The 27740-nt window shown below is 39.4% G+C and overlaps 2 protein-coding genes across 10 annotated transcripts in view; one reads left to right on the forward strand and one right to left on the reverse strand.

The window, feature by feature from the left end:
- Window positions 1-20772, reverse strand: part of LOC124404484 (disco-interacting protein 2) — a 42791-nt gene extending 22019 nt beyond the window's left edge. For 2 of the 9 annotated variants that reach the window (XM_046878645.1, XM_046878642.1), the window contains exons 1-3: window positions 20452-20772; window positions 5221-5292; window positions 1930-2169 (exon numbers count right to left, since the gene is read on the reverse strand). In XM_046878645.1, coding sequence (XP_046734601.1) covers window positions 1930-2169; window positions 5221-5292; window positions 20452-20536 — 397 coding nt within the window. In that variant the 5' untranslated portion in view covers window positions 20537-20772. Of the gene's footprint in view, window positions 1-1929; window positions 2170-5220; window positions 5293-8565; window positions 10755-20451 lie in introns of those variants that run through there. The other 7 variants (XM_046878639.1, XM_046878637.1, XM_046878641.1 and 4 more) reach the window with 5 other exon arrangements.
- An 830-nt stretch (window positions 20773-21602) lies between these two features.
- LOC124404486 (ATP-dependent DNA helicase Q4) lies at window positions 21603-27622 on the forward strand. The gene is made up of 9 exons (XM_046878646.1): window positions 21603-21872; window positions 21960-24308; window positions 24385-24496; window positions 24574-25373; window positions 25546-25833; window positions 25924-26265; window positions 26356-26518; window positions 26592-26914; window positions 27043-27622. Exons 1-9 carry the CDS (start codon window positions 21762-21764, stop codon window positions 27271-27273), a joined length of 4719 nt encoding a protein of 1572 aa, XP_046734602.1. The 5' UTR covers window positions 21603-21761; the 3' UTR covers window positions 27274-27622.
- Window positions 27623-27740: the final 118 nt, after the last annotated feature.

A 27740-nucleotide genomic window follows, 5' to 3' on the forward strand; every position in this document is an offset into this window, starting at 1 on the left:
TCCACCTATGTATAATATAAATAAAAACGAACTACGTACGCCGAGAGGAAAAATTGAGAGAAAAAAATAAATAAGTAAAAATAAATTTAAAAAAAAAACACACACACATACGAGCAATATCGAGCTCGGTTTAATTAAATTTGACAAGAATGTATTACAATAGAGGTGAAAAAAAAAATTGATTTATCACAATTAATTTTCCCATAATTATTATACTATATCAAGAGTTTAGCCAATCGTAAAAAAAACTTGTAATACAAACACTACTATACATATACGTAAGATTTTTCATCATTTCAAAAGATTTCCCATTATTAAATATAAAAATTTGACTACACGTGACTACAGATAAATGTCATGCCTACCGTGATTACAAAAAGAAGAAGAAGAAAAAAAAAAAGCAATCTTGTATGTAATCATCTGTAATCGTCAAGAATTCTTCGTTCTTTTAGAATTTTACTATGGAGTTCCGGTTTGACGAGGCTTCGTTTGAGGTTGAAAACTAACTTTTCGAAGGGTACGTAAGGAGAATAAAAAAAAAAAAATGAAAAAAAAAACGACATTTGCCTGTATACGTTACATGGACGTACCTACATTAAATAGCGCTGCACTCTTCATTGCGTATAAATTAAAGGCCGTCTTAGCAGCCACTCGTTGCTGCAACCAATGAGTGATTGACCGCAATTTTATACTCACAAAGCGTACGTACATATACATATATATGTACATATAATAATAATATGGCGCCTACACACGTTCGGACGTCCTATTCTGCACTGCGCGCTTTATAGCGAGAAATTATAATTCCGGTATATATATACATATATATGTATAGATAGAACGACGATTTACACCGAAGAATTAAACTTACTACGATGTGTAGCTACGCATTGTTTATACACAATAAAATATTGAAATAGAAATGAAAAATTGGAAACTACAATGCAATTTCTACTATCTAATATACAATCCATACTGAAGGAGATAACGATGATGACGATAATAATAAAAATAATAATAGTAACACGCCTTTAATACGTGTAATACACTATACGAATGTATATAATATATATATATATACTACCGAGGGGCGATTCACTCTAGTCTCTTGTAGTTTTTCCCCCTCCCCTAATATCGGAATTAGGTGTCTTATCCTCGAGTGAAATTTCAAATGATTTCGGGTGATTTGAAATGCGATTGAATCAGCATTACGGATGACGGAGCGTCGTAAACTAGCCAGTAGTTTGAGAAGTAAAAATCCCCTCGGAATGAACATCATACTACAAATACATTGCTATACGCATCTTATTGCTAGTAGTAATAAACCTACCTGCAGCGATCGCACTCTCTTTACTTAATTATACCTAAGCCTACACAAAAGGTTCGAAAAGCGAGGCAATTTAAACTATAATAATATAGCGAAAAAAAGGCAGAAGAAAAGACAGAGAGAGAGAGTAAGAGAGAGAGAGATAGAAAGAACACACAAACACGAAGCAATAAACGCTTGTATGAGAAAAGATTAACAAAGAAGAAAAAAAAAAATAAATATATATATATATCTATATATATAAATAAATAAATAAACAAGAAAAGAAAAAGAAACGATAATTGAAACCAATTACGACAATATAAACGGGGTGATCCGCGACGCAAACTTTGTTCGATTCAAAAAATCTCACCAAAAGTTGGAGAAACGGTCCACGTAAAGTATTCTCAATCAATCTACCCATATCATAAAATCTCCATAAAACAGTAGTGCATGGTGAAGACACTGTTTGACAAAAAAATTGTGATGTGATACCTGACACGTATAAGGTATATACATATATACAGACATACAGACACACAGACAAGAAAGGGAGTGAAATTATAAGCGAGGATAATGAGGAAAAAGGGTGGCGACAGAGAAAGAGAGAGAATACCAGCTACCTGAGTGATAGCGTTTCTCCGAGTGTGTGACGCGACGCTGAGTGCGACGGGCGCGTGGCTGGGGGCGTCCGCCTCCGCCGCCTCCACCGCCTCCACCGCCTCCAGCATATCCGGTTCCGCCGCTGCCGCCCCTTTCGGCAGCGCCGACAACCCCAACGACGGCGTTGCCTGCACCACCGCCACCATCCGCACCTCCACCTCCACCAACACCACCAACACCTCCAACACCTCCACCAACCCCTGCGAGAGCCGCACGCGAAAAGCACGAGAAGAAATAAAGGTAGGTGTGACAATATGGGTTTGCGATCATCCTTTTCATCAGTGGATAATGAACGATGCTGCATCGTTCACGCGTTCGCACTGCGCGCAAATCGGACAATGGCAGATATATTTTATAAGACAGTTTTGTGCGTAATGTGTGACGGATTTTTCTTTAACACGAGGAAATTTTTTTTTTTTTTTCAATGCTTTGAAGTGCTCAATATGACGACGCGCACACTCTGTCGAGAAAAGAAGAATTTTCACATCATTCCGAGACGTTATCGCGTTTAGGTAAAACAGGTTATCGATACAGATTCCGTTACCGACACTTAGCCAAGACGCAAACCTTTCTCTAGAATACTCGATGGTGGGGACGGGGGTTTCTAATTTCAGGATTGATTCTCGCGTTTGTTATAAATTTTATCCAAGATCCTATTTTTTTTTTTTTTTTTTTTTTTACTTCTTCTTGAAGGACATAAATCGTTATTCCGATATTTTAATCAATCTTCTTCGAAGTCGTCTTATCGGTTGCTGAAGAACGGTTTTTTTGCTTTTCTCTAACAACTTCGTTATACCTTGTAGCAATTGTTATACATGCAAATTCCACACGATCAGCTGCTGATGCAAAGTTCGCAATTTTCTCATGCAAATTAAATTTAAAATCATTAATATAATGAGAGACAGATATAAGGATCTGTAAAAAATTTTTTGCTCGTATTCAGATTAAAATGATTACCGAATCACAATACAAATGTCAAAATTGAATCTATCGAATAAAATATTTTCAGATCTTGAGTTATTGCTGTTATACCTATCATTATAGGTTTCGATTAAAGTGAATTTTTATTTATTTGACTGAAACAAAATCTATAACAGCATTCTTGCATACAAAATATAGACTATGTAAAAACACTTTAAGCTAACTATTCCCTATTCATTTGTTATCTTGCTAAAATGCATCTGTCAAGGTTTTGTAAATCAATTTATACTGCATGCGCAAAATACGCGTGTATAATAATAAAAAAAAAAAAAAAAAAAAAAACTACACCCAATCTACACTCTACCGACAATTGCAAGACAGTAAAAAAAAAACAAATCCGCAGCGGTAAAAACGTTATAAGGTAGGTATATAAAATATGCGCAGTAAACATACCGTAAACGATAAATAGGTACACAGGTACAAAGCCAACTTTCTACTTGTCAATTACTGTAATATGATAATATAATATATGCATACTTTTTCGGGTATATATATATATATATTGAATTTCAAGGCTAAACCAGCATGACGAGTTTGCTTGTATAAATATATGGCGTGCGAGTAAAGTGAGAATGTGTTATTAAAAAAAATACTTGTACCTATGTATGTTATATATCAGAAATGTGTTCACATATTATATAATCAACTCGTGTATGAATGAATTTACGAAAACGAGTTAATAAAAAGAGATAAATGTTTACGCAGATTATTATACCTACTAGAATACGGCATACGATTATATATATATATATATATATATGGTATGATATGCAGATGCTGCGTGTGTGTAAAACGAGAGTACAAGATAAAGAAAAATATCAACCGTTATTACACGCTATAAAAATTGAAAATAAATAAAATAAAAAACGAGTGTAACATGCAACACAATTACGTGTGAAAATTATCAGCGTTGAGTAGATAGTTTTATTTTTCTTTTATTTCTATTTTTTTTTTTTTTTTTTTTTTTCCATCGAAATAATTTAATATAACAATAGAAATTTTTTAATTCCTTAGTAGGAAAAAATATCGTCAATTGTTTACAAACATCGAGTACATTGAAATAACACGTGTATTACCTAATTGTAAGAGAGAAGAAAGTGAAAAAAAAGTCGCGTTTTCATGCTACAAGCCTGCCCTGAAGAAAAAAGAAAACTAGTCGGCAACGAAATGCATACAAAGCAAGATAATGGATGTGTGAGTTTGTTGTAAAATAAAAAAAAAAAAATAATAAATAAAAAAAAAAAAAAAAAAAAAAAGATGGTCCTTGAAAAATGGAAATACAGTATTCACATATAACATAGTAACAACAACAATAATAATAATAACAATAATAATATGCTTACACCGCGTTATTAATAAAAATGCGTTTTCACTTTTTTTTTTTTTTCCTCTCACTGACCGAAAGAAAATCTGCCATTGTTCGTTTCGCGTGTTAACTTCGGCTCAACGCGCCCGCCTATAACTAGGTACTACATATTATGTATAATAATATACGATGTTAATGTTACATATGTATGTACGTGTTATTATTTATCACATATTACATAAAAAATTTCATGTGCAGTGGATACAATAATAGTAAATGTATACATATATAAATAGGTGTACTTGTATGTATAATGTATATGTATGTATATAATAATGTGTATATAAACGCGTATGGAGAAAACTCTTCTTACATATGTATGTATGTACCTATATATATACATTATTATGCAGAAAAGGGAATCCAAGGTGAATATATGTATATCTCGCGTGTAATTATTTAATTATCTGTATGAGAATTGTGACGAGGGAACCAAGGTGTAAGTATGTAATACAACTGTTATACGCAATTATTCAATTTTCACATTTGCCACGAGTCGATGATAATCACCTCTTGTGCAAAAAGCGAATTGCTGCTGACTCTGGTGAAGAGGCAGAGAGGGACGACACAATACGATTCACGATTCTTAACAAAGGTTCATATAAAACTGTGATATATACGATATTTCGTAATTTTGCATGTTGAATAAAAGAAGAAAAAAGAAGAAATAAACTATCAAGACATGGAATAAAAATTATTCAATTCGCTTTCCCACGAGCTTTTATAATTATAAACAATTTTCCGAATAATGTTATGATGATAGCTATGAAGGGATGAGGGATAAAAATATGAAATATGACGAACGAATAAGTTTCTTTGAATTCTTTTGATAATATATAATAAAAATGTAGTATGTAAGTCAGTGCGATCCTCTCTCGTCATGCCGATAATCTGAAGGACTTACCCTGCTGTTTGGAGGTGTACTGCTGGAGCAGCCTCGTCCTCTTTTTTTCATATCCTTTCTGCGTAATGTCCCCTGCGACAGATAGAATAAAGAAGAGAAAAATTAGCATCCATTAAATGTTTAATGCGCGCGTCTTTTTCCTTTCCTCTCGATTTCTCTCTCGCGATTTCGAGTGAAGAGAGTGAACTAAAGAAATGGGAACATCGAGGAGAGAAGCACGAAGATCATCATCATCATCATCATCCTCCTCCTCCTCCTCTGCATGATTACTAAACTACTAATAGGTAAGAGAGGAATATAAGATAGGTATGTGTGTCAGGCTGAAATAGTGTCAATCGTGGCATGGTCGTTATAAATTATACAAAGTGAGAGAGATAGAGAGAGAGAAAGAAGAATAGATGTAGATAAAGAGATTATATGGAGTAATGGGTATGACGTATATATATGTATATGTGAGGTATTTAATTTTTTTTTAATACCATTGTCCTAACTGCAAGTAGCACACCTGAATTATTTCAGATTTTTCCCTCCAACCGTTTTCCCTCCAAAACAGAACGATTTTAGTGAAAATTTGTAAAATATTGTAAAAAATTGTTCGACAAAAAACTATCTTTTGAGTCTAAACCCGGACAAATCATTACTGTGCGATTTCTGAATGACTTTATAAAAAATATGAGCATATTTTCTTTATGAAATTTCAGATTATTCTAAAGGTGCGAAGAAACGAGTGCTTCCAAACATTTATTGTTATAGTAACGTTACTAACTTCATCCTCATGAATAACTCGTGTAAACCTATCCATCTGTCTTTAGAATTAGCATATATCGGTGCATAACGGACTGCAGATGGTGAATAAAATTTATACGGATATATAAACCGTTGAAACGGTAACGCGTTGAGAGAAAATTGCAGGTAGGTAGGTAGGTAGGTAGGTAGGTACCCATAAATGCAGGATGGACACTGCAAGAGGAACGCAAAAACGTCAGGCAAGTCTGCATCAGCATAAATAATCGAGAGCCACACATGTATCTCGTCTACTACCTAACAATAAAACGATGCACATTGCATTTGAAGAATATGACGAAGTTAAAAAGGGAAGTTGAAGAGTGATTTATTATGGGGTATTTTTTTTCTTGCCCTAATTTCTAGCAATAGAAAAATTGTCCTGAATCTCGCCGAGACGTATTATCTGGACGGAAAGAAGAATTAGAAGTATAACCACCGGCGGGTCGTTGGCCTTTCTTGCAGCCCACGTTGTACTTCTTCGTCGTTATACGTGACTCGTCATCGTCATCGTGCTGTGATCATCGCACATCATCACCCCATCATCGACGCAGATTATTGTAGAGAATAATAAGAAGTTTTGCACACTTGAGCAGTAGCAGCGGATTTTTTAGTTGAGTAGAATGTGAAAGATGATTTTTTATTCAGTTTTTCGTTCACACGATATAATGATGCCAAATTGCAGTTTCGAATTGCCGTTATCATTTTATTCCAACCTCGCAGGCGATATCGAAGGGAGAAGCATAAAGTAACTCAACCTTTCGACATGTTTTCAAATTTTCAAATTTAAACTTACTTGAAACTTTCGTTTCGTATAAATTGAAAAATTCTGCTATATATATATATATATGTAAGCATACACCGCGGTGTATTATTTATTCAGTGGAAACGTTGAAAAGTTACTTATCTCTCTACGCATCACGCGGTTAATGAGATAATAAATGCACTCGACACGTTGCTTTACTTCAACTTTCTAAAACTTCAATTTATCTAATACTCCGACCCGAAAGTATCTGCACGGTTTCTAAAATTTATTTTTTTATTTCTTGAGAAATCGTAAATACGTTGTAGCTGATATGTGAATTCTTAACTCTGAAGAACGTAGCTCTCAACAGTTAGAAAATGAGAAAAGAAATCGGTGAATAAAATTGACAAAAACATCCTGTAACCATGCTGACGAAAAGTAAAGTGTGAATTGAAAAAAAAAAAACAAAAGTAAATACCGCATGACAGGTTTTTCCTTTTTTTTTCATCTAACACAATGTCGTGACCAATTATAGGCAAAGTTTGCAACAAATTTTTGCGTTACAAAACACTAGTGTATATATATCGTTTTGTTGGTCGGCGAAATCGATCATACAGTCTAACAACAACGAATAGTTTCTCATGATTAAGCAACGGCGTCTTGTTTTTTCGCGTTCCTTTTCCGTTTCTCGTTCTTTCGAAGGGGGGGAATGATAAAAAAAAAAAGAAAAAAAATCTTCCGAGCACCAAAGTCGGGATTACGACGATGCCGCATCAGCAACGACAAGAAAGTGTTCCGTAAGAATATAAACTTTTTGCGTATGTAGAGTAAAAGAGCACCGTAAGCTTTTACGCTACACTAGATACCCTGGAGGAGTCTTGGAAGACGAGAAGACGAGAAGACGAGAAGACGACTTGGCGACACGCGGGGCGTAAAATTCTGCGGATTCAGGTGAGAATAATTGAAAACCAGTTTCACGATCTGGTGAACGCTTAGCGAAGCGTTGTGACACAGATTACGAGAGTTAGGTATGATAACGATCACGTATATATACTAAATCAAACCACGAGAATGTTTACCCGATTCTTCACTCAACCGTGATGTGCTGGCTCTCAATTCTTGCGGTGAGTTTCGGTTGAACGAACCTTCGCCGCCTTGTCAGTTATAGATATATAATGTCGCGTGTCTAATGGTATAAGGACGTGTATGCAGTATTACGCGACCTTTCATCACGCGTGAATGTAAGAAAGCGTATTTTTTCCCCTTTGCATTTGCGCGAAAAACATGAGGATGTCGATTAAAAAACGTTGGAATTGAAAAATGGATCAATTGAAGGTAAAAGGTCGTAAGTACTGTTGGTTACGCCCTTTCATCGCGAACTTTATTAAAAATAATTACGTTCATTAGTGGTATAAGGTCGCATGTGCCCGCATACGACCTCGTATCGGATACCTAAGTATAATCTCATGGTTTTTCAAGTGAAAAAGTGTCCGCCAAAAAGCAGCAAACAGTGGGTGAACAAGTCTCAAGAATGGCACTGATTAGCAATAAGGGTCACAATCTGATTGGCGCGCTTAGCAATCAGATTTCAATCAGAGTTCAGTGTGATTGGGACTTTGTGAAACTTTTGCTACAGCAACGCCATTGTAATTTCCCATTGCTTGACTTGACGGACACTTTCCATACACAGATATAGTCCTCGTTACCATAAACCAACAAGCTTTGATAAGACCGTGAAGAAACGAACCCTGCGCCCCCAATGGACGAGACACGCATCGTCAAACAATAAAATTACGAAAAAGATCTGCTACACTCACGACTGGCAGGTCTTCGTCTGAGAGATGAGCATTTTCTAACGAGATAAACGGGCTGCCCGGTAGGCCGATTTCGCTGAAGCTGAGACCTCCGTCTGAGGGGTCTTCGCCGTTGTTGATGATTCTGGTGTCTCTGATCACCGGCTGGCACACCGCGTCGTATTTTCGCCTGATTTTTATCATCCAAACCGATGACCAAACAAGGCGATGTCGGATTAACGATATTCCCAGCAGCAGCAGCGTGAGCCTCGGAGTCACTTTCACTGGTACAATAGCAGCAGCAGGAACGTCGATTGTGAGAATCGCGTCGTCGCCTTATCATGCGACAATGTGACTCGGCCTTGCACCGATAGATCCGTAAAGTGTCCGCGACCTGTTCTTCCTCACGTTCGTATTTCTCGCGGTGTATAAAATCGGCGAAATTTTTAGTGGCGAAATAATTGCTGGTGACATCAGGCCGCCAGCTTGGTCGTTTTGCGAGAGCACCAGAGACCCTGAGTTCAGCTGAGACAAGTTTGTCCTCGTTGAAATCGCTGATCTTAACAACAAGTCCCGAGTAGTTGTTACGCCGACCCGAAGCGGATGAATAAGACAACGACGATGATCCAGAAGGCGAAGCCGTGCGTCCGATGGACTTGGACTCGTTACCACCCTCAGACTCTGGTCTCTGGTTAAAGTCACCGGACAAAAGTAGCTTCTGATCGTCAAATTCGTCCGAGTGATTCGATGCAGTATCATCGATGTTGTTTTCGATCCCCGTTGTGGAGGGTAGACATCGAACCTCCCTCCAAACGCGTCTCTGTCTCCTGGACCGTCTGCGTTCCGGAGGAACGAACCATACGGGACTGAGCGATCGATCAGGATTGGAAGCCGCCGAGTCGTTTCTCCGAGTGCACGTTGAACCCGAAGCATTAACACCAGCACCAGCTTCGTTTTTTGTATGTTCAAATTTTCGCCCCGACGACCTTCGCCCCTTTCGTTGTTTAATCGACGAGGCCGATTTCCGCGGTGACGAAGTCCGCTTGAAGTAACCGTCGGCACTCACGCTGAGAGCAGGTTTCGGGCAGGCAGTCTTCTTCCTGAAGAAGCCATTCCTCGACCTCCTGAACGCAGCTAGCCGCGATATCGACAGAGAGAATCCGAAGCCCTGATTAGCTGTGTCATTTACAACAGTATCCTCCCTTACAATAACGGGGCATTTTTCCGGTGCAGAAACGGTCCTAGCAACAGTCGTCTGGGGCTTCCGTTGCTGGTTGATGCAACTGTCGAGCGAATGATGAGGCCCCAAATTCGATACTGGTGTACCGTCCCTCCATATTCTGCCCAGACTGATGCTGACGCTGGGCGAAACTACAGCCACTGTCGTCGTCGTCGTCGTCGTCGTCGTCTGCTGATCGGTGATGACCTGCGATGACTGATCCAAGGTCGTCTTCTCCTTGGCGATCTGCAGACATTCGGTACTATTACTGGTACGAGCTGCACGTCTACCAACGACGGGGGATTTCTCGAGCTTGAGAACCTCGAAGTCGTTGACGAGGTCGACGTTGATCGAGTTCCTCGACTCCGGACCAGCGTCCTGAGCCGACGTCGTTCTAACCCCGTGAAGCCACTCTCCGTAGCCGATGACGGTGCCGTCGCGAGAGGAGGCTGACACCTTGGGCTCGACATCTTCGAGCTTCACTATCTGTTGTTGCTGCTGTTCAACGGCGGCTGCAGCCTTCTTCTCCGCGGCATTCTTCTGCTGAAGTTTTTGACGCCTTTTACCCCGATCCAAGTAGCTCTTACGTATCGATATCCTCTTGAAGGACTCGCTCCGTTTGAACGACGGCTCGTCCCTGTCTTTGCCCCGGCCCACCAGCCTCCTAAGGTTCTCGAACGAGAGAGGCCTCATGAACACACCCGCGATGGCTGTCCCGCCTGCTGCCCACCACCCCTAGGCTGTATCCTTCAATACCGCATTCCAGCGGAGGCCCCACACGTTATACGTACGCTTCGATTCTCTTCTCTTCTCTCCTCGACTTGCCTCCTCCTCCTCCTCCTGCTTCTTCTTCTCTCCCTCCTCCTCTCTCTCACTGTCCGCCCTTCGCCGAGTCGTTTCGACTCGGCCCGGGTATAACGCGGTACAAAATCCGATATCCGATGGACTGATTCGAAGTATTAACGATTCGAAGTGTAACACGACTGCGAAGTATAATCGAGGAGGTAGAAAATCGCGACTGTTTCCTATGCGTACAACTACTTTTCCAATTCACTCCTCCTCCTTCTGGACACTGCACGATTTATCGTTGTTTTTTCCTGTTCCTCCCGCACCACCACCACAACCACCTCCACCAGGAGCACCAGCACTGCCACCAGCACGTCAAACTTGTACAAAGAAAACTTGATCGAACGACACTTGTTGACATTCATCACTATCGTTATACATAAGAAAGAAAAAAAAAAGAAAATGGAAGAGAAAAAAACGCACACTCTCGCGATAATGAGCTCTGTTACCGTCCGGCGTCAGACGGACCGATCACAAGTCGGAATGTAAGAGGTCCGAGGGATCGAAGCCCCAGAGCACTAAGCCGAAAACTATAGACGGTGAAGCCAGTAAGACTGGAACGAGCCCGTTTCTTCCTCCTCTCGTGATTACGGTGGAACCCGTGCGGCTCGTGCTCGTGGCTGGTTATACACTCTCGGTGAATTCGTGGATTCGTTGTTGTGGACGGACGAACGGAGGGACGGACGACCATGGTGGTGGTGGTCGTGGTTCGTGGTGGTGGCAAGTCGCTTGGCCACTCTCTCCGACGACGTGGGGGCCGCCGTTCCTCCTGTTACCGGTACTGTTGCGCTTCGCTTTTGCCCTCGACGTTGCTGCCGCTATACCGGCATCACCTTCTTCCTTCTTCCCACCTACATGATGAAACCAAGGATGATCGCAAGTCGGAGAAAGCCTCTCTTCTTCTTCTTCTTCCTCTTCTCTGTACATCAATGTGATCTAGGCAGGTTTGTGACTCGATGATAATGATCTTTGTCAACGAAACTAAATGTTCGTAAGAGATGTTGAGCAAAACCAGCAGACAAACAGACAGCAGGAGAGAGAGGAGAGGAGAGGAATCAAGGAAGAGTAGGCAGCGATCAGGACTTCGCCTGACTCCGTCCTCTCTACTCCTCCTCCTCCTCCTCCTCCTCCTCCTCGTTTGAGTGGGTCGATGAGCTGCTGCATGGACCAGTCGTCTGCGCCTCCATAGCATGCTTCGCAGCCCGCGCGATCGGTATTATAGTATAATACATTACACCTATATGTACAGGTATATCACTGCTGCTGCTGCTGCTGCTGCTGATGCTGCAGAGGAACTCGATGAGGAGAAGGACTTAGAGGAGGAGAAGGAGGAGAAGGAGGAGGAGAAATAGCTGACTGAATGATCCATCCTGCGGCAGCACCGTCGAGGGGAAAGGGAATGGAAGCAAAATACCTTCTACCGCATCCCATCCTCCTTTGGACCTCACGATCTTCTTCTTCCATCTCTCGCCAGAGTTATGTGTATATAGATATATAACATGGATTAGATACATTCACACAATATATATGTCGAGCAGTTTCTCCTCGATCACGTGACATTTATTGTATACATGCATACATGCATACATAAACACGTGTGTATATATATAACAACTCTGCGCATTCGAAACAAACTTTTACAAAGTTTTAATTCAAATTACAATCCCGTATGAAGCATAATCGAAAGAATTTCTTTCAAAATTTATCAAATTGTCAAAATTTCTGGTTATTTCATATTTTCTTTTCGTTTTACCGCGTATCTTCCCTTATTTTTCTTCATCGTCATCTCTCTCTCTCTCTCTTTCTCTTTCTGTTTTCTTCTAGCTATAGGTATTATTGAACCAACCTCTACCCCATTCGTCTGAGAGTTGTATAAGATATATCGTCCAAGTAATAAAATTCTTCGTGCTTGAGAATGAACCGAATTCATTCCTGACCCTAAACTGTATTATCATCGAATTTCGATACCGATAGAACACCGTGAATACATAAGTACCTATACCATGCACCAGCGTTTCTTCTGCAGCTGTGAGAGCGTAACCGTATCGGTATGCTGCGTATAACACACCTAGAGTTATGTACACACGCCTTTCTGTGCGGTTCTAAGCTGTTAAACTTATACCAACGAACGAGACCCTTTCTCTGGTATACCATACATAACATTAAAGTCTCTCCATAGCAGCAGCAGCAGCAGCAGCAACAGCGGCGATAGCAGTGCAGAGCAGAAACTCGATCAGCGTTACTTTGTACGAAGTGTACAAAGAAACTCGCTGCATGATTGTGCACGCCATGATACAGAAGTGGTAGAACTACGGGGATGATGGATGAACAGAACAGCGAAATTAAGGGCAATCCAATCTCCCATAACCTGCTGAAGGGGATCTAAAAAGCGACTGCAGATTTTTTTCAGGATCAATCACGTCTAGTAGAATAGATTATTCTGTTACCATTTTTTGCAAGATAGTGTTCAGTGACTAGAAGAGAGATATAGAGATGAAACGAGTACATACAAATGTGAATTTAATTTTTTTTTTAATTTGTATTCTATGGGTTTTTTTCTCTAACTTTTAAATTACTCATTTCGCCTGTAGTTTCTAGAAACCAAAAGTGCAAAAGTTAGAATAATCGTATTAAGTATAAATTGATACTTTTGTAAATTTATATTCAATTCGATTTTTCTTACTTTCCAATTACTTGTTTTGGCTGCAGCTTCTAACCGAAACTTGCCCATTTTCATCTTGGTCTCGATATCTGTTCATTTTTAAACAAAGAATTTTTGAAAAAAATTAAAAACCAAGCAATTACGGCTATTTATTCGAAAATTGTGTTTTCGCGTTTTTTGAAATAGTAAAAAATCAAAACCATGATCCGAATATCCTAAAACCCGGTGAAAGATATTTTTCTACACACTCTACACCATACGTAAAAATGAAAAAAAAAAAATTGCCTATGGTGAGAATCATACGTAGATAAGTTCGATGTAGAATGCCTCATATATCTATATATGTATATAATAATATATACCCACGTTTCTTACCAACAGGTATGAAAATAGTTATTTTTCGCAATTTCTTCTCACAGTTTTTTTCATCCTGTTTGCATTTATGTAACTTAAACGAATTCCGTCTCGCGTAGAAAATATCCCAGTGATTTCCACCCACGTATTATATGTATATATAGTATATTATTAAAATATCCATACAACACAGAGAGAGAGAGAGAGAGAGAAAGAGAGAATTCTTTACAACATCAGTCCATATACGTAGACTGCCCGTATGCATATATATATATATATATATATATATGTTTTATTTATACGAAGATCGGATTGTAGTTAACCGATGTCGCCGTAAGTCGCCCACCTTTGAAGCTACAACAAACCGCGTTAAATCGTTTCAACTTTCCGCGGTGGGCGACGGCATGGTGGCAGGGAGGGAGGGACGGAGGGGAGGAGGGAGGATCAACTTGAGGTTCTTCATCGCTCTTGCTTTCTTTCTCTCGAGGACTTTGCGCGGCGGTTTCACTTTTTTTTTCCTATTACAGGTATACCAGTTTCTATCAGCATCATTATCATACTCGAGCGCGCGGTATCGTAATCGTTACACCCACGCAATATATTTATTTCCTGCTTATATTTTACATATATATATATATTATAATGTATAATACAACATCGTATATTGCAATGAATGTGTAATTACGATAATCTCGATTTGGCGATCAACGAACTGCTTAACACGCACGTACAGCAGCACCCGTATAACTTGACACTACATCGACTATTTGGTCATGGCGGGCGATCGAGTAACGTAAGAAGTGTCACACCTGCGGGATGACGAACGAACGTCCTCTACTTCCGGCCGTTTACTGCACGTCTAAACGGACACGTGGTATATATATATATATATATATATATATATATATATATATATATACGCGAGATATTATAATGTTAACGGACTGAAAACATCCGTATTGTGGTTTCAAAGAGAAAAACGAACATTAGATAGGGTTTGAAAAGAAATTGGAAACCAAGGCGGTGCGGAATTGAAATTCAGAATTTGAAAAGTTCCGAAAGTGCCTAATTCCGAATTAATTGGTGGCGATACTTGACGTAAAGAAGCCAAACTTTGACGATACGTCAAAGTTTTTGAATGATCCGAAAACCGACGCTCAAAGTTCCGAAAGTGAGAATATAAGAAAATTAAAAAATTCAAAACATCGAAATTCTGAACGATCGAAGATTTTTAGTTCTGTGAATTTCTGCACTTAGATCCTTCTTTTTTTTTTTTTTGTGTGTTTCGATATATTTCATTCGGAATCCTGGTCATTCCGATTTTCGGTTTTTCTGATTTTTCGCACCCATTCGTCGAGTAAACTTCGTTGTGTGACTATATTTTAACTTTCGGAATTTTACTCTATCGAACCTTAAATTTTTGGTATCCTGAATTTCGGAACTTTGAGCCATTCAAAACTTCGCTGTTTCGCAAAAGTCAGATCTCTTTCCTTAAAGTTTTGCAAGAAAATAATTCGGAATCAGACGCTTTCGTAATTTTTTAAATGCAGAATTTCAGCCTCGCCTCACCAACGTCTGGTTGCTGCCTCGTACCGGCGTATCAAGTGTCTTCTAATCCATCCGCCACCTCGTATGGTGTACATATGTACTTGTATGGAAAAAAACAGTTGCAGGACTTCATCCTGCTGTTTTATAATGCCATACAACACCGTCTAGCTCTACGACGACGAATTAAAAAATTCACGTCTTACAATGAGAAATAAAGTTTAAGGAAGAAGGGCTGATGTGAATTGTAAAACTAACGAAAAAACGAAAAACGTTCAATATATATATATATATATATAGATATTATATATAACATATTCTATAGGAATAAAACGGTGGTTTTGAAATTTCAATTTGAAAATTATGTGATACAAAAAAAAACTTGAAATTTCAACATCCAGCGTTTACCTTGGTCTTAAGAGCTTTATACTTTATACTTATTATACCCTGCGTAATTAGTATAGAGCCGAAAAGAATTTTTTAGGTCACATAAAAATAGAATGAAAAGAAATTAAAAATATAATCAATGCACGAATTTTTATATGATCCACGAGAGCAAGATTACGCTACATTTTAAAAAGATCGACGTTTAATGAAAGCTTTTTTCTCAGATGAGACTTCTGGTTAATTACGCGATCTAAGTATAAATAAATTCCGCGATTCCGACTGTCGAAAATTTCAGTTCTATTCAAACTTTGCAACTGTAACGAAATTGTTTTTTTCATTTTTCACCCTTTTCCCTCAGACAATTGTTTCCAACAAATTATTACCTCGATTATTTAATTATTACCAAGACCATTTTCAGATTATTCAAACCCACCAATAAAAATAAGAATTCAGTGCGACGTACGAGTTATATATACCTATACACGTTATTTTCACAACAACTCGTTAGTAGCGAAAAATCGAAAAACGCGATTCGATGGGGGGAATCGAATTTTCAAAAACACTTACTCAGTAAACAAAAATAAATAAATAAATATACAATATTATTCATATATAAATACCATCATTATCGCACACTTTAAAAATATAATATCCCCCAAACACAAGAAAACTTTTTAATCTCAAGCAAATCTCAAGGACATTTCCAGGACCTCAATGACTACCAGGCCACCGAAAACCACGTAAACGCGTCAGACAACGTTACATGCAACAACGTATAAGCAGCAACACACGTACATACATACGATATGTTCAAGTACGTATAAATGGATCTACATGGTGGTTTACCAAGGAATTCAGCTTAGAGGCAACGAACGAACATCGTGTGGGACGAAAAGGCGACGACGACGACGACGACGAAGTTGCAGCATCGAGCATGCTACACAGGTATTAGTAAAGGTATACCTAGTAGGTATAGCCGACCACTCAAGGCGTTTTGAGGACGTTTACCCAACGAGGAACGACCTTGATCTCCAAGAGGAGGTAGGTGGTGGTCCATGGGCATGCAACGCGGCAAAACCCCGTGTGCTTCACCATCGTTTTTGAATCGAGGGGTTATTCACTCAAATTCTCAGCGTAGGTACACGTGATTATTTCATGATTTCGTGACTTGCGATGATTTTAAAAATGATTTTCGATGATTTCACCCGGTATATTATCCTAGTATCAGATACGCTTTCCTCTGTTCTCGAGAAGATTTCGCAGCAATTTTTTACGATTTTGGATAACTCCAGCTCATTTTCTATGATTTCATAAGGTTTCAAAGCAATTTCTTTGTCTCATTTCATTCTGATTCGGGAGTGAATAACTGATATGTGTATTTTAATTTCGGGTTAGTAAAGCCAGAAGTTCAATAAACGATGCGCCGAACATGTTCGTTTATTTTCACATATCCTCGTACTTTTCTTCTCCTCATTTTCTCGTCTTATCGAAAAAATATAGGTAACATAAGGACGTGCGAAAATTATAACTATTCATCTATGAATTAAGGTAAATATTATATTAGGTTGTTACAGAAAAAAATAATTCACGATTTCAGGTTAAAAGAAAGATTCTGTGAAAGATTCGTGTTCATTTGATTTTTCACTTTTTTTTCACATTTTTTTGAATCTGTAAAGAAACACTTCATAGTACTTCAATCATTATTTTTTTCCTGGCATTTATATTCAACCCAAAGATAACGATCCATAAGACAACGATATATCATCCGAGAATCTTATTCTTCTAAATTAAAAGTTCATATTAAATTGTATAACTATTTTATAAGATTAAATTAATATTAAAAAGATCGTCGGATCAACTTTTCAAACATCAACTGGAGCCTTGATAATTACAATTGTGGGTCGCCTTCTTAGTGACGTAAATTGCTATTAAGACTGATGTAAGCAATAAAGAAGAAAGTTTATTCACGATACTTCATAAAGTTAAAAACAAAAAAAAAAATGTATGAAAGTGAAAAATCAACTGAACACGCGATCTTCTACATAACGTAGAACGCTCTTATCTTTTTTGCCAAAATCTTTCTTTTAATCTGAACAAACTTTTTACGGTATGCAATGGTGAGATAAATCGCAAATCATTTATCTGAAACACCCTAATATTACTCGCACGTTTACTAAGTAAAATTATTTTTATCAAACGTTTTCAAAAAAATTCTTTCATCCACACTAGTAAAAGGAAAATGTTGTAAGTTCGAAACTTTCGTCTTTCGGTGTTACTTTTTCTCCCTACTTTCGTTATCCTAGAATTTAGATAAAATTACTAATTATTTATATAATCCCGAACGTATTTAAGTAAAATATAATTTACTGTTCTAGTATGAAACGGTTTCGCGTTTCAAACATTTGCAGAAATATTTTGAAAAAATGACGACAATCAGTGAATAACCGACTACCGAAGGCGGTATAATGCAAAAATATGAGCAGAACGCAAGTAGATACTATTACTATACATAGGTGATAGACGAACGTAAGTACCTACGTGATAATTGGAATGGTCGAATAGAGAAGGAGAGAAAAAAGGAATGAAAAAACGTCGGGCAAGTATGAATAGGAAGTAATACGTCACCGGTTCTGAATAGTCAATGTGATATAGCGTCGATTTACTGGCGAAGGCAGCGAAGGCTCGTGTGCAGAGAATATAACATACCGCAAGCAAACACGTGCCGTGGTGCAGCTCCGCATGAGGAGGCAAGGCCCCGTTGTGTAATAATTTTTGTCACCCTATCTAGGGGCCTTGCCTGCCGCTATGGGAAGTTGGTTTGTGTAATATTGACAATGCGATCCAGGAAGTTTAAAAATTGATACGCGCGTTTCTACCTCTGCGGTAGAATTAAGACAAAGTTATGAGTTATGTCGTCTATATATGTATATATATATATATATATATATATACAGGTATGTATGTGTGTATATTATATATTGTAACGAAGGTACCTTAATACTCATGAAGTCAGTAACGTTATCGAAAAACCGTTATTTCGGAATTTTAGAACAGTTTGAAATACAATAAACCGTAATTACCGAAATATGAACTCATATTTTGTAACCTTATTTCCTTCAAAATCGTTGTAAAGATAAGAACGTTACTAACTTCAACCTCGTTGAAGAATCGAAAGATCCAACAAATTTTATCATCATTATAATCTGCAGATTTATATACCGACTAAACGGTGACTTGTATATAAAATTTTTGTATTGTATAATTTCAACAATAATTTAAACGGTTTTTCGTAAAGATACATATATTTTATTAAAACTTTATGTAAGAACTACAGAAAGAATGATATTTTTCGCAATGTAACGTCATCGCTGTGATTAAACGTCGAATTCGATGTTAACAAGTGTCTATCTATCCATGCATGCGTAACAAAACATACGACATACATACATATATATATATATAAAAATATATATGTATGTATACGAATGTATACAAGCCGTAACATCTGTCAGACACGCGGGTTTTGTAACTCGTTGGTGTAGTAATGGGATCACGATGGTAAAGATAAATGAGAGAAAAAAAAAAAGAAAAAAAACTGAAAAGAAAGAAAAAATTGGAACGAAACGAAGATGAGGAATATTTCGTAATAACGATTATCACCGGCGAGTTGCCTATGTGTGTGTTTGTGTGTTGTGTGTGTATAGACAAGCGGATGCGGAAATATTGGATGATGTTTGGTTTTAAGCAACGTAAATAAAATGCAACCAGGGCAGTGCTTGTACACTTTGGACGGTTATAAAATCTAAAAATAGTGTACGAGTGCATGCTCCTGAGAGGAGAGATATTAATTTAATAATTTAACACGAGTATGACGCGTTTGGAGTGTAGTAGCTGCAACGGCACAAACTGAGCGGCTGAATAAGGGAATAAAGAAAGAGAGAAACAAGTGGGTAATTGGCGTCGGTAATACACGAGTGCGAACGCCAATATGAATATGAATATGAATATGAATATGAATATGAATATTTCTGCCGCTCTTCTCGAACGTCTGAAGATCAACTATCATCGCAAATCTGCAGCCAATAGCTGGACCGATTGTGAGAGTTGTCAGATATTGCAAATTTTCATTTTCCCTCGGTCGGGTCGACGATTCGCACTTTCTATGGTTACTACTTCAGGATTGTCTGAAACTCACTAGAAGTCACTCGCTAGAAACTTGCAAAGTAGTGATTTCCTCCCCCAATATAGTTCGTTACGTTAACGTTACTACCTTCAGCCCCTTTTTCGCACTTGCAACCCAGTGACGTGAAGTAAGTACGTACGTAGGTACGTCTACTCGTCTCGAGGATTATGAGAGGACCTGCCGCCGCAGACGGTGCTACTGCGAAGGAAACGCGGGGTAGCAACGAGTGTGACACAATAGAGCGGTCGGACAAAAGAATCGTTAAAGAGACGAGAGTGGTTCTCCTATAGCTTAAGAACGAAGGAAAGAAGAAGGACTGTTTTTAACTGTTCAAACCTTTGACCTGCAGGATTTAAAAGAATTTTCCTCCGATTATCGGGCCAAGTTGACGTCGCCGGAGATGGAAAATTGAAAACGTCGAGGCAGGCGCGGTTCGCGTCACAGGCTCTGGGGTTCAATTAGAGGCTTGTAAGTGGTAATTAAGCCCCGTTTTAACGAGACCAGAGCCCAGGCCGCACCTTTGGGCTTCGGGCGATGAGGTGGTGGGCATTATTCGGGTGAATTAAAATGGCAAGAGTGTAATATTATCGATTAATCGGAGGCGGCAGCCGCCGCTTTCGGCCGCTCTGCTCGCTCGCTGCCAGATTCGTACGCGGTGAGTCAGAAGGGGTTACCTTTCGGATTTGGGCACTTCTCGAAGCGGCGACACCTTACCTTCGGATAGCTCGAGGTCCAGCTCCGCAAGTTTTTCCCTCACGTCCTCCGGGAGCTTGCTCACGTCGATGTTAAACTCGGCCATCGCTAGGCCATCTGCGTTTTACCGAAATCTCCAATTTTTCCTACCGCACATTCCACAACCCGTTTAACACTACTTGGCCATCTTGCTTTTTACTGAAACCGTTTCGAACGCTCGACGCCAGACGGAGACACACGGCAGATGTGTCAACCTCGGAAACAGGTGATCTTCGATACCTTATCCTTATGCTACTTGATTTTTACCGTTCACCTTCGCCACACGTTACAGACTGGCGAACGTGGCGCTGCCTTCGTCCCGGACTTGACGAGTCTGAAGTTGGTAACGTTATCGTAACGGAACGTTATGGAGAAAAAATTGATATTTTAGTCATTTTGCAATGATTTTTGAGGAACTGAGATTTCGAGGTATCGGTGTGTTTTGTTTTATTACCGTCTATCGAATCTCAGGCAACTCCAAAATTCCGAAATAACGGTTTTTCCTCTATCTCGGCATGAATCGTTACGATAACGTTACTAACTTCAATATGATTGGCGTTCGCCGCTCTGACAAACTTTCAACATTTATTAACGATGAAAACTAAAGCGTCGATGCATTTTTACACTGATGGTTAGAAGCGCCGTGCGACCTCCTGACAATACCATAATTACCACTCACTTATCCTTGTGCATTGCTAATTAACAAGCAAATAACCGCGGACCAACTCTGTATCTCATTCTCCATCCCGCTCTGCTTTGGTTTCGATTCGATACTTCGATATATTCGAGATCCCGCATCCGCATGGTTGCCAATCCTCAAGTACGAATTTACGAAAGTTTGACGAGAAATCTGAATTTTGGGAATTGAACGTCGTGCAGTTATTTCTTGCAGATTTTTTCTCTTACACAGTATTATCACATCTTATGGAATTCAATGAATTCAAAGAAGAAACACTTTGTTTGACAAATCGTGATAGATCAAACGATTTTCAAAAAATTCACTTCCAGCCTCAATTGTTTTTTACGCGGTTTATATGAAGTGTTTTTATTGCAGTATGACCAACATTGCGGACCTAGTGCGAGTTTGGTCAGAAATCGAAATGCATTATCGCTAGGAACGATTGTCAGTATCGACAATTTGAGCGCTTTAAACTGTCAAATGATAACTTTCCTCCCCACTTTATAACCTACGGTGTAGGCACAGCTGACTAGCCCAAAACGTGATGTTGATTTCGATGAGCTGAGCTCATCGGTTGATCTTGAATTGAGTGATTTTCAGGTACCCGAACAATATGGATCTCCTAGATGATCGAGCGCTCAAAAACAAATATCAAAAGTCAAAATTGAGGGTAAAGCTATGGGAGAGCGACTTCATGGAAAAATATGGACGGAAACCCAACAAGGTGCGTAAACTTAAAAGTTTGAAGTTTTTCGTCTTTTACTTCTCGTTTCTGAGCATCTTGAACTAACCTCTAGAACGTTATTCTCAGAACGACATCAGGGATGCCGATGTAACAATTAGAGATGCATACAAAATGTACTGGAAGTTGAAAACTCGAGCCTTAGAGGAGACCCTGATGGACATAACATTCTCTGACGATATTCAAGGCAATATATCGACCACTTCAACATTAAACACATCTGCAGTAGATAACGTTTGCGATAAGCACAATACTACACAGTCCGATACGCACGATGCAGAAAATCTTAAACCAGAGTCTGTCCCAGCAACGAAAAACATCGAATTTGAGGCACTCCTTTCCGAGGACGGAGTAAATTCTGATGGTGTGTGGGGAGATCATTTGAATAAGAAAAAGCAACCTACGCCAAAAAAGAAACAAAATTTACTCGTCGGTAGATCGTCCTCGTTTCAATTGTCCCAAAAAATGTTCAACAGTACTAGTTTCACCAAACGAAATCCCAGAAAGTCACTGTCGATGGTCAAGTCCAAGAGCAGATCGGAATTAGAAGGCAGTAACACATCCTTAACTTTTCTGAAAGATGGTACAGCATCTCAGACAGAGGATGGATTTGACCCAAGTGAAATTTTGAAGCCGATGTTTGGGGAGAAGATGAAGGTTGTTCAGGCTGAAAATAGAGTCGTCGCCCAGTCTGTGAGTGCCGTTCGTCAGCTGATAGATGGCAAGACGATCAATGTTTGTAGAAAAATAGATGCCGGATGGATAGATAGATGCTCAAAGCAGAATAATCTTGAACCCCTATCAGGAAATATTAATAGATTGTCCGGGACCAGCGATTCTGGACTTGAATCCTTGGAGGCAAGCCTGTATTCACCTTACTATGGAACTTCGCTAACTAGCTCGCAAACTCCGCAGTCTTTTTCAGACGAAGAGGATTTCATATGCAACAGTGATTCCGAAGGAGAGCGTAAAAACAAACGCATCAGAAACAAGAGGAAAAATTACAATGCTGCAGAAACCCAGATGGCTAAACGACCTTGCATTGATTCTTATCAGGTAAATTCCCAAGATCTCACAACACCTGAAGTTCCATCACAAAATCATTCTGACTCTGCGAGACCTGCCGATATTGTGGAAATTGATGCGAAACAAAAATTGATTCCAAGAACTGATGAATCAGGACTACGTGAAACAGACAAAGAGGACATTATCGATAATATAAGACCTTTAACAGCTAATGACAAGACCAAATCCTTAACTGTTGAGACTGAAGATCCTCCACCTGAGAATTCTTCACCAGAAAATTCTCCTTTATTAAATAGACAAACCCGAGGAAAAGTTTATAGAAGGATTAAGCATAATGTTGTCAACGATACAGAAACTGCAGACAATGATGTAGAAGTAGAAAAAAAGATCGTTGGTAAACCAAGGAGGACACGAGCATTACGTGGTGCTAGAAAGCAACCGAAAAGAAGCAGTAAGAACCAAAATGATGCAACCGATTCAGAGGATGAAAATATAGGAAATGATAAAGAAACTGCAGATGACGATGTAGAAGAAGAAAAGAAGATAGTCGAAAAACCAAGGACAACACGAGCAGTACTGGGTGCCAGAAAGCAGCCGGCAAGAAGCAATAAGAAAAAAACTGATGCAACTGATTCAGTGGATGAAAATGTGCGAGAAACTCCAATTTATGGAGTAGAAACAGTTAATGCAGTGCCTAGATTCTCTTTACCAACAATTGAAAGCGGAGATTTAATTGCTGATTTCTCACAAGTTATTTCAAATGAAGATTCGAAAAATGAAAAGAATTCCAATACAGGCACAAAAATGAAAAAGAAGTTAACGGATAAGGAAAGATTGGAACAGAAAGTAGCAGCTGGAAATATAAACGAAAACTTTGTGAGAATAAATTTGAAAAAGAAAGTATTTGTCCGTGGGAAGAAAACAATGACGTTTCAGAAGTACAAAAAAAATCAGTGGAAACAAAAGAAGAAGGAACTGGCATCTGGAGAAGGTGGATTGGACTTGGCTGACTTGGTTGAGAAGAAAGGAGTCTTAACTTGCTTTAAGTGCGGTGATATCGGACATTTTTCAAAAGAATGTAGATCACTGAAATCTGCTGATCTCTTGCCACTAGCTGCTGATGAAGAGCCATCTGAATATCCGACTCTTGAAGAGGCAGCTAAGATGGCAAATGAGGCTGTTCTTGGAGCGCATAGGAACAGACTCAATCTTATTCCGCAAACTGCTTCTCGACCCATCGATGCGACGGTACTAAAAGACAAAATAGATGGAAATAATGTACCAAGTGATTCAGAAGACCCTGAAGCATTTCTGTCAACCGACGAAAATTTCACCGACATCTTGGATGATATTGATTTCGAGGAGGATCTTGAATTCCAAGAACCGAAAACTGTGAGTCAGGTACTCTGTTGCTAACTTCCGAGCAAAAAATTATGGGGAAATCGTAAAAATATGTTCATTTTTCCAGCAGGTGCCTTCAAGCCACAAGGTACCCGAGCACTTGCTGGCACAATTGCTTCGTCCTGAAGTGGGACCTGTAAAGCCCTTGTATCCTATGGGGTCGTTCGACGAGCCGAGTGGTAACTTTTTTGATTTTTCTTCAGCGGCACTAATTTCTCAAACAGTGTGTTTGCCTAACTGCCATTTGATTTTTCAGTAACGCCAAATGAAGTGTTTGACGCATTAAAGAAGTTTGGCCACGAGACCTTCAGACCTGGTCAAGAGAAAGCTGTGATGAGAATACTGACAGGCCAGTCTACTTTAGTCACTTTGTCAACTGGGTCCGGCAAAAGTTTGTGCTACCAGCTTCCTGCCTATCTCTATGCCAAGCATTCGCCGTGCATCACCCTGGTCATATCTCCACTGGTATCTTTGATGGACGACCAGGTAACCGGTGTTCCAAAGTTCCTGTCCGCGGCCTGCCTTCACACTGCAATGGGGGCAAAGCAACGTACAAAAGTAATGGACATGGTTAAGGAGGGAACCCTAAATATTCTACTCGTCTCTCCGGAGGCTGTCGTTGCTGGAGAAAAATCGACAGGCTTTGGCGCCTTGCTGAGGCAGCTTCCTCCCATTGCTTTTGCTTGCATTGACGAAGCTCATTGCATATCTCAATGGTCACACAATTTCCGACCGTCTTATCTGATGGTTAGCAAAGTACTGAGAGAGAAGTTAGGTGTCAAAACTGTTTTGGGTCTCACTGCCACAGCCACGAAATCAACTGCCGAGAGTATTGTCAACCATTTGAAAATTCCAGACGGTATGGCCGGAGTAATTTCCGATACCCCCTTGCCCCGAAACTTGACATTGACTGTATCGAAAGATGATTATCGAGATCGCGCGCTAGTGGCTCTCCTGGAAAGCAATCGTTTCAAAGATTTGGATTCTATAATTGTTTACTGCACTCGCCGAGACGAGTGTGTCAGACTCGCTGCACTCTTGAGAACGTCCTTGTTTGTAAGTACATATTCAGGTATATACATATCTTAAAAGTAAATATTTTTAAACGATGAATTGAAAATTCACTTAGTCACTTCAAGATACTCATTATTTGTTAGATTTTGTAAGGAATAATATCAACCGTCAAAGTCGGCTGCAAATACCTAGTAACGAAATTGTTCTTCAACAGAATCCCAAACGGCATTTGAGAGCTGATGAAAAAGTGTCGTCCATAGCGGAAGCCTACCATGCAGGCTTGTCTGCTAGTCGGCGCAAGGTTGTACAAAAGGCTTTTATGAGCGGAGAAACTAGGATTGTAGTTGCTACAGTTGCCTTTGGAATGGGTATCAACAAGCCAGACATCAGGGCGGTTATTCATTTCAACATGCCTTCAAGTTTTGAGGGATACGTACAGGAGGTTGGAAGATCCGGAAGAGATGGTCTCCCAGCTCATTGTCACCTCTTCATAAGCTCACAGGTGAGAAATTTTGCTCACTGTTGAATCGAGCACTTCTTCGAGCACATTTTTTTAGGAGCATCTTCTTCACTTTATTTTTTTTTTATTCAGGAAGCAGCTGATAAGTCTGAGCTACGTCGTCACATCTATGCCAACGGGGTGGACAGACACATGGTCAGGCGTTTGTTACAGAAAGTATTCGTTCCTTGTTCTTGCATGAAAACTGGCTCGAAGAATAGTCAAGTGAACAAAAGATGTCCTGGACACGAAGTCGCAATACCGGTAGACGAAACTGTAAAGCTGCTGGACATTCCTCAAGAAATCATCTCCACTCTACTTTGCTATCTGGAACTTCATCAAAAAAAATTTATCACCTCTTTACCATCAGTTTACGTTAACGCCAAAGTGACAAGCTATGCTGGTCCCAAAGCATTGAAAGCTGCTGCTCAATCTGTAAGAAAAATTCTAACTTGACTACACTCGATTTGAACTGTGAACTCTGTACGGTAACAAACTTCTAAGATTCAACATTTGTGTTACTAGTCAGCACCACTGGCCATGGCGATTGCTCTAGACTTACAACGAGGTAAATCTCATGATGACAGCTCTATCATAGAGTTTCCGGTCGTTGACGTCGCAGCTGCTATTGGGTGGGACAGTGGAGTCGTCAAAGGTCACTTGAAGGGTCTTGAGTGGAAAACCACAGGTATTTTTACATTTTTCCGTTCCGTCGATCTTTATAAAGATCAATTACATTCTTGTTGAACGTTTTGTGATAGACACGGGCGGCTGGAAACGGACCGCGATATCGGTAACATTCGACACACTCGGCTTCAGAGTAAAAGCACCAGGAGATCTTACAAATGCAGAGTTGGACGAAGCTCTAGATGCGTTAGCTGATCGTGCAATGAATCAGCAGCGCATGAGCCTTTGTCAGTTGGAGTCAATATACTCTGCGTTAACAGAAGTTAGCGTAGACTCTGTGAGACAATGTCGAGAACTCACTGAAGAACTAACAAATAAGTCTGATACTCTAAAGACGACGATCAGGAGTTACTTCCAGTCGGAAAATCCCATGGAAAATATAGACTTGAATCTCGAGGTTTGTTTACAACTTTTATTCAATCACAATTGTCACATTATTTTTAAACATATTACAAGGCATGTATGAACATTTTTCAAGATACTATCAAATTTATCATACAATTCATGTGTATTTCAAATTCGCAGACGAAGCTGCTTAACGAAGACCAGATTGCAAGTGACGTCCGCAGCCTGGTCCAATGTTATAGGGACAATAATTTTACGGGGCGAGCGGTTGCTCGGATTTTCCACGGGATTCAAAGCCCCAATTATCCAGCTTTGGTGTGGTCTCGTTGCCGCTTTTGGAGAGCACATCTTGCATCGAATTTCGAGCTTATCTGTCAGGTAGCTACACGTGAGATTTTAGCGATGCGATAGCACGCGCGCACGCAAAATCTACAATTGTAATTAGTTATCACGCTATGATCTGTCAGTATCTAACGACTTGTGGATAACTGGTCCATTTTATAACTTATTTAATTTCGTAATTTATTATTTCGCGTTCATAAAATCAAAGGGTGCAGCAATGGTGATCACTAAGGGATCGTTCTTTAAATCTGATTTGTTATTTGCAAACTTGACAAATTCTGAACCAGTTTGACTTGAGTTCGAGTTTATTGCTTGCGTAGTCAGCCCTCTACAAAGTAATTGGAGAACAGGAGATTTTTATCTCTTTAGTCAATTGAACTGGCAATATGGCATACATTGTGAAACGAACGCTGGTGTATTGAAATATCAGCATGTTTTGTTGTCTGGTGCTTTTTACCGGTAGACCTATGTATTTATGTATAGATTTTTAAAACCTCACGGCTAATAACAGTATCTGTATATTTTAATACGTATAA

This window comes from Diprion similis, chromosome 3 (genome assembly GCF_021155765.1).
Source record: "Diprion similis isolate iyDipSimi1 chromosome 3, iyDipSimi1.1, whole genome shotgun sequence".
Classification (NCBI taxonomy): domain Eukaryota; kingdom Metazoa; phylum Arthropoda; class Insecta; order Hymenoptera; family Diprionidae; genus Diprion; species Diprion similis.

What these genes read in the sequence shown, in the direction of transcription:
- LOC124404486 (XM_046878646.1), top strand. Translation starts at nt 21,762, where the DNA reads ATGGATCTCCTAGATGATCGAGCGCTCAAAAACAAATATCAAAAGTCA. An exon ending in GTCGTTCGACGAGCCGAGTG is followed by an intron (nt 24,497 to 24,573) that starts GTAACTTTTTTG and finishes TTGATTTTTCAG; the next exon opens with TAACGCCAAATGAAGTGTTT. An exon ending in ACCTCTTCATAAGCTCACAG is followed by an intron (nt 25,834 to 25,923) that starts GTGAGAAATTTT and finishes TTTTTTATTCAG; the next exon opens with GAAGCAGCTGATAAGTCTGA.